Source organism: Adiantum capillus-veneris, chromosome 18, assembly GCF_014529385.1.
Source record: "Adiantum capillus-veneris isolate H3 chromosome 18, ASM1452938v2, whole genome shotgun sequence".
NCBI classification, from domain to species: Eukaryota; Viridiplantae; Streptophyta; class Polypodiopsida; order Polypodiales; family Pteridaceae; genus Adiantum; species Adiantum capillus-veneris.
In genome coordinates, this window is record NC_140948.1 from 31,562,652 (window position 1) to 31,569,299 (window position 6,648).

At 44.1% G+C, this 6,648-nt stretch overlaps 1 protein-coding gene across 1 annotated transcript; it reads left to right on the plus strand.

Annotated features, from left to right (window-relative positions):
* The first annotated feature begins 4,939 nt into the window (after positions 1 to 4,939).
* Positions 4,940 to 6,307, plus strand: LOC147435435 (uncharacterized). The gene is made up of 5 exons (XM_086487731.1): positions 4,940 to 5,020; positions 5,348 to 5,574; positions 5,780 to 5,845; positions 5,929 to 5,989; positions 6,068 to 6,307. The coding sequence occupies exons 1-5, from the start codon at positions 4,940 to 4,942 to the stop codon at positions 6,305 to 6,307; spliced, it is 675 nt and encodes a 224-aa protein (XP_086343857.1).
* Positions 6,308 to 6,648: the final 341 nt, after the last annotated feature.

Genomic DNA, 6,648 nt, shown 5'->3' on the forward strand with positions numbered 1-6,648 from the left:
TTCTGGATTTCCTTGGGTCATAAGTCTCCAAGTACTAGCAAAAGTCTGGTAAGAATCTGGTAAGACATCAAGAACAGTCTGCACAAGGGAACTGTCTGAAATGACTTCACGTGCAGAAATAAGCTGCTCATTGATATCCTTGACACTAGCAAGGAAAGTGTCCATGTCATCTTCCTCATGCATAATCTTTGACTCCAGCTCTTTACACAGCAAAGCAATTTTAGCCTCATTGCGACTTGCATAAAGACCAGCCAAAATATCCCAGGACTGTTTTGCATATTTCGTTGAACGGATGTGAGGAACAATGGTGCGCTTCACAGACAACGCAATCAATGCATGAGCATGCGCATCCTTAACATCCCAACGAGCTTATTCTGTCGTAGGCAAAACAACTCTAATAGCAGCAATCCTTGTAGCAAGACCTGCAACATCCTCAACATCACCTACATCCTCAAAACTAGGACGTACATCAATGCCATGCACAATGTTCTAGATGCCCTTTGACACAAGAACGTGTTGCATCATATAAGCTCACATAGGGTAATTGTCCCCATCCAGCCTGTCATCAGCAGCAAACATCTTGAACACATCTGTGTTGTTGTTGTCAGCCATGGTAAATGATGCACCTGATGTGAAAACTGCCCGAAAATAGGAGAAATGGAGCGAGAACAACCTATGCTATATAGCACAAACTGTAGAAGACTATAAGGCACCTGTTATGCAGAAAATGGCGCTGACAGAAACTATGCACAAAATGACGAAATAGCCTGTGCAGTACTGCCTGTAGTGGAAACGGAGGCCGAAATGATCCCAAATCAAAATTCTGAGCAAACCAAGCTCTACAAGCTTGCTCAAAATATTTGTCGACCTGCGAACGCTCGCCAAAGCTCACTGAAATCGGAGAAAGTGAGCAGGCGTGTGTTGGAGAAGATGGCGACTAAGCCCGGGAGGACGTGACCTGCTCTGATACCAATTGTTGGAATTAGGGTTGCAGAGAAACACACATAGCTTGGAGAAGACGAAGGAATCTCAAGGCACACAATAGAGAGTGTATAACCTAGTGTGCAATGGAAAGATAGATAGCCCTAGAGTGATGGGCGTATATACAATGCAGGGGGGGAAAAACCTCCTAAAGAGGGAAAAAATGCCCCGACGGTCCTAGTGTGTTCACACACATCACTACCACATGTATATGGTAACACCAAGTATGTCGTTTTTTTCCAACAGTCCCTGGCTAACAATATCATCGTGATTTTTTTTGCCCATATCAGCATCTTGCATACTGCCACATGCCTTCAAGATTTTAAGGCCAAATCCTTCCACAAGGTAGTACTTGAAAAGCTCTTTTAAGCCATGCTTTCAAAACTTTGGCTAAGATTTGGTCATGTGGTCAAATATTAAGATCCTTTTGAAAGTGGGAATTGAGAAATTCCCAAATTCACTAATATGGTGTTAGAGCTGCCTTCTCATTGCATATGCTGAAAACAATCCAGAGGTTCCTGGCCCTACCCCTATTGGGCATATCTCACATGCCTTCAAGATACAAGCATAGGTGATTGCATTTGGAGAGCTGCCCTCTCTTTGCATCTGCTGAAAACAGCCTAATGCTTCCTGGCCCTGCCTTTGCTGCGCATATCCCTCGATCAGAGCATTCAAAGAGACGGCATTATGGATAGGAAGATCGTCAAGCACTTTTTGTGCTTTATGAAGTAAACCACATTTGGCGTACATGCCTCTCTTCGCATATGCTGAAAACAATCCAGAGGTTCCTGGCCCTACCCCTGTTGGGCATATCCCACAATCAATGCATTCCAAGAGACAAGATTTCGGAGAGGAAGCTAGTTCAACCATGGTTGATTCTCTCTCTCTCTCTCTCTCTCTCTCTCTCTCTCTCTCTCTCTCTCTCTCTCTCTCTCTCTCTCTCTCTCTCTCTCTCTCTCTCTCTCCCTCTCCCCTGCAGAAGAAAATGGTCTAAAGCTTCCTGGCCCTGCCCCTGTTGGGAATATCCCACAATCAATGCACTACAAGCATGCGTAGGTGATTTCATATGGACAGAGGCCATCACTTTGCATCCGTTGAAAAGAGTGTAGAGCCTTCTGTCCCTGCTCCTGTTGTGCGTATCCCGTAATCAATGCATTCCAAGAGATGCCATTGTGGACAGCAAGCGAGGGCTGCTTCACCACCCCCTACAAGCTTGCCCACTTTCCCATATCGCTTGTCCTCTGCATTCTTTGGTGCGACGAAAGTAGACAGCATTGTTTTTTTTGCATGAAGCTTGTGCTATATTTAGCCTCTGCCTTCTACCGTTTCCTCTCCAATCAACCAATGCGAACTGGCATGCTTCTCCTTTCTCCGTTTGCAAATCGCTCTTAGATAATCAAGGTAATGAGACTTGAGACTTGGTGAATATGCTCAATATAAAGAAATTTTTACCTTGCAAATGGGTTTATGAGCTAAAGAGTAAATCTAAAGATGTTATGCCTAAGTACAAGGCTAGATTAGTTGCGAAGGGATTTGCACAACAGAAAGGCATTTATTTTTATGAGATTTAATTGCATGTGTTCAAGATGACTATCTTGTGTATTATGCTTGGATTAGTAGCTACTAAGGATTTGGAATTGGTGCAAATGAATGTGAAGGTGGCTTTCCTTCATGGAGATCTCCACGAGGACGTTTATATGTAGCAACCTGAGGGGTTTGCGGCTAAAGGTAGGGAGCACTTATCATGTAAACTGAAGAGCTCTCTTTACTGCTTGAGGCAAGGATCCAATTCACCAGCTTCCCTAAGATGGATCTTGTTGTCTTTCCAAAAAAAGATGTTCTTCTTGTAAGCTTCATTGAAATCATCACAATCTTTACGTACATGATCAGAGATGTCACACCACATATAAAAACCATCCTAGTCCCTTCGTGGCAGACGTTGCCTGGGCTTCGTCGATGAAGATCCACTTACACTTAAACCTTCAAGTTTAACAGCTTTTAAATTCAAATTTAACTCTTGTATACCTTTTATAGTTCGTCAAGAATCGGCTCTTCTAGCTTGGGCTTTGGCTTCTTCTTTGGTTCTTCTTCAAGCGCATTTGTAGAATCAATCACTATAAACTTATCCATCATTGCATCAAAAATCATTTTCCAATCATAAGTTAAGCCTAACTCACCCGATGGATCCTTGAGCGGTTGTACCGGAAGGTGAGGATCGACCACTTGAATAAATAGTTCCACTTTTTCTAGTTGCATCATTTTTTTTTCAACTCTTCAATTTTTCTCTCAAATTCACGTAACAATTACCTTACAAATGCACCCTTGTGTTTTTTATGTATCTACTTCATAAGACTTTGCTTGGTTACTTTCTAAGAATCTTCAAGGAAGTACTCTTCTTGCAAAGCCTTCTTAAACTTCCGACAGTTCATGCCTTAAGTTGCCCAGATTTTTTCAATTCAACCCCTAAGCTCAGGCATCGCAATCAAGTGAAAGGGCCTTCCATAGTGTCATGATCATTAACACCATGATTCTCCATAGATTTCCCATAAACAATGAAAAACTCCAAAATATCACGGCCTTCAAACCTTTGCAATTTTTAAGTGACTGCTTGGCGAATATGTTTGCTTTGCTAAAATTGTTGTTGGAAGGCCTCTCTGTCGCTGCATGTAAACCGCAAATTGTTGCATCATCTATTACATCCATGCTTCCTGCGGTGTCGTCATCTTTTGCTGCCAAAAGTCCTACAATGGCTCGGTTACATGTCGGGTTCACCCAAGAAGTTGGGGTATATAGGTGCAATCAGTGAGCCGGGATCAACACCGGGTTATTTACTGTGAGAAAAATGTCTCAGAAGACACAAACAATTAGATTGCAATGTTTAATTACAAACAAAGTTAAGATATTGCTAAGTTCTACTTAATTGTGATGAGTGAAAGTACGCTTATGCTGCCATCTACTTAGTGAAGGGCGAAGCAGGAGAAACAATGTCCGAATAAAAGAGCGTGAGTGGAAGAGGATTATTTTCTCCCTCACCATGCTCTTCCTCTATCGCGAACACTTTCCCTTCCCTACTTTGTCCCAATCTCCAGTGAATCCTTTTGTTATTAACTTGATTTATTAAATTACTTATCGAGTTTCTTATTCGCGTGGGAATTGACGCTTTTGGTTTTATTTAAGGTGACTTAAAAATAAAAATAAAAAGAAAGCTTTGCTCTCCCTTCAGCCAGCTCGTTGCTCCTGAAGCTGAGGCAGCCCTCCGACTTTGGTTTTGCAGATCCGCTCTGAGTCCCCTGTGATCATCCTTCTCTCGAACGAGACTCTCTCTCTGTGTTTCCCCTTGTCGCTTCCTGCCAGGGCTGCCACTATGGCCCCAACTCTGTAAATAGTGTTGTCAACTAATTAAACGTTGTGCATGTGCTCCTTTTTTTACGTTCGCAATGTATTTTCATTAATGCTACTCTACCCCTATGGTCGGCTCCACACGCTGCACACAGTCCTCCCTTCGCCAACCCTCTGCCCCTGCTTTTATTACTTCGTTAGCGAAGTGTCAATTTTCCCCTCCTTGGCCCCTCAGCGGCCCCACGTGGCTGCAGCGCATCAAAGCTACTGTAAAAACAACGCTTTACAGCGCTAAAAAAAACAGCGCTTTACAGCTATGGCTGCTGTAGCGATGCTTTTAACTCAATTATAACCAACAATTTCCCACTTTTAATGGTTGCGCTCAAGCAAAGCTTTTAGATTTGATTGTCGTGCGAAACAAACAGCACAGCGCGCACAGCACAACAAACCTCACACGAGGCAATCTTTTTGCTCCGAGACTGCCCATAGGTAACAGGGCTCGTCTTGCACTGGATAGGCAAAAGGTGCTTGAGCATGAGGCTAAGCAAAAAAAGAAGAGGAACAACAACTGAAGCAGTGGTGATGGACATGATAGCAGAAGTATACATTGACAGTCTACATGATGGCAGAAGTCACAGCAGCAGAAGAGATGATGATGGAGATTGCAGTAGACATGATCAACATGATGATGAAGATCGCGGTAGACATAATTGACATAAGAGAAGGTATAAAAGAGACAAAGAGGATGATATACAAGCAATCATAGCCACAAGGATGTTGATCAAAGGACAACATGATGATCACAGGTATATATTCAATTGTGTATATGCTGGTAGTGATGGCGATGGATCAGAACGCCGATTTTCATCTCCCCTTGAGTAGCCCTTCTGCGCGCTTCTATTCGAGTACTCTCTCTCTCTCTCTCTCTCTCTCTCTCTCTCTCACACACACACACACACACGCACACACACGCACACCGATGCCCACCCACCTGCTAAGCGACAGTGATTTGAACAAGGTTTAGCAGGAGCCATGGAGGCTTCACCACGACAAGCAACTTGGTCGAGCTGATCTCGCATGGTCCCCACCTGCAACTGTCATCAGCAATACTGTGCCATATGATACGGAGCGTCCTCTCCAAATTGCAGTGAGAGAGGCAACTATTGCAGACTTTTGGGAGGTTGCAGATACACACTGTGGTGCTTTCCTTCCGGAACTGGTCTTTCCTATGGATGCACTTATGTGGTTGGACAGGTAGAAGCTTCTGTAGACGCGTCAAACTGTGACTATTACAGACTTCTGGGAGGTTGCAGATACACACTGTGGTGCTTTCCTTCCGGAGCTGGCCTTTCCTATGGATGCACTTATGTGGTTGGACAGGTAGAAGCTTCTGTAGACGCGTCAAACTGTGACTATTACATTGAAATCTCGATCATGGATTTAGAAGCTTTGCGTATAGAGTTGTGGCAATGGTTGGAGGTTTGACGGTGCCTCCATGTTGTCGAAGAAATTGTCTGGTTGTGCAGTAAGTGATTGCTAGCATTTTGACCTGGGACATCGTGAGAAGCCTTTGGAGAATGAACCTCTAGCTGGTCTGGAGCTGAGCAGTGTTCTGGGGGTTCTAATTGTTGACACATTAGCAGAATTTCTGCCAGAAGGAAGTCAACTGGCGTGCATCGTGTAGCAAGGTCGTAGTCTGTTTTCAACTGTGACTATTACGGTGAAATCTTGATCATGGATTTAGCAGCTTTGCGTACAAAGTTGTGGCAATGGTCGGAGGTTTGATGGTGCCTCCAGGTTGTCGAAGAAATTGCTTGGTAGTGATTGTTGGCATATTGACCTGGGACATCGTGAGAAGCCTTTGGAGAATGAACCTCTAGCTGGTCTGGAGTTGAGCAGTGTTCTGGGGGTTCTAATTGTTGACACATTAGCAGAATTTTTTCCCAGAAGGAAGTCAACTGGCGTGCATCGTGTAGCAAGGTCGTAGTCTATTTTCAATAGATGCCAAGCGAGGGCCTCTCTCCAGATGCAATCACCTACGTACTCCAACTGCAATCAACTAGCGTGCATCGTGTAGCACGGTCGTAGTCTGTTTTCAACAGATGCCAAGCGAGAGCCTCTCTCCAGATGCAATCACCTACGTACTCCAACTGCCTCCAGGATCGGGATGGGATGCGGTCTCTTGGTATGCACTTATTGTTGCACGACATGTGGCAAATGGGGTGTATTCATGGGAGAGCCTATGAAAACACCTATGCATGCATCTTGAAGGCATGTGGCACAAGATGCTGATATGGACGCAAAAAGATGTTATGCTGATATGGACAC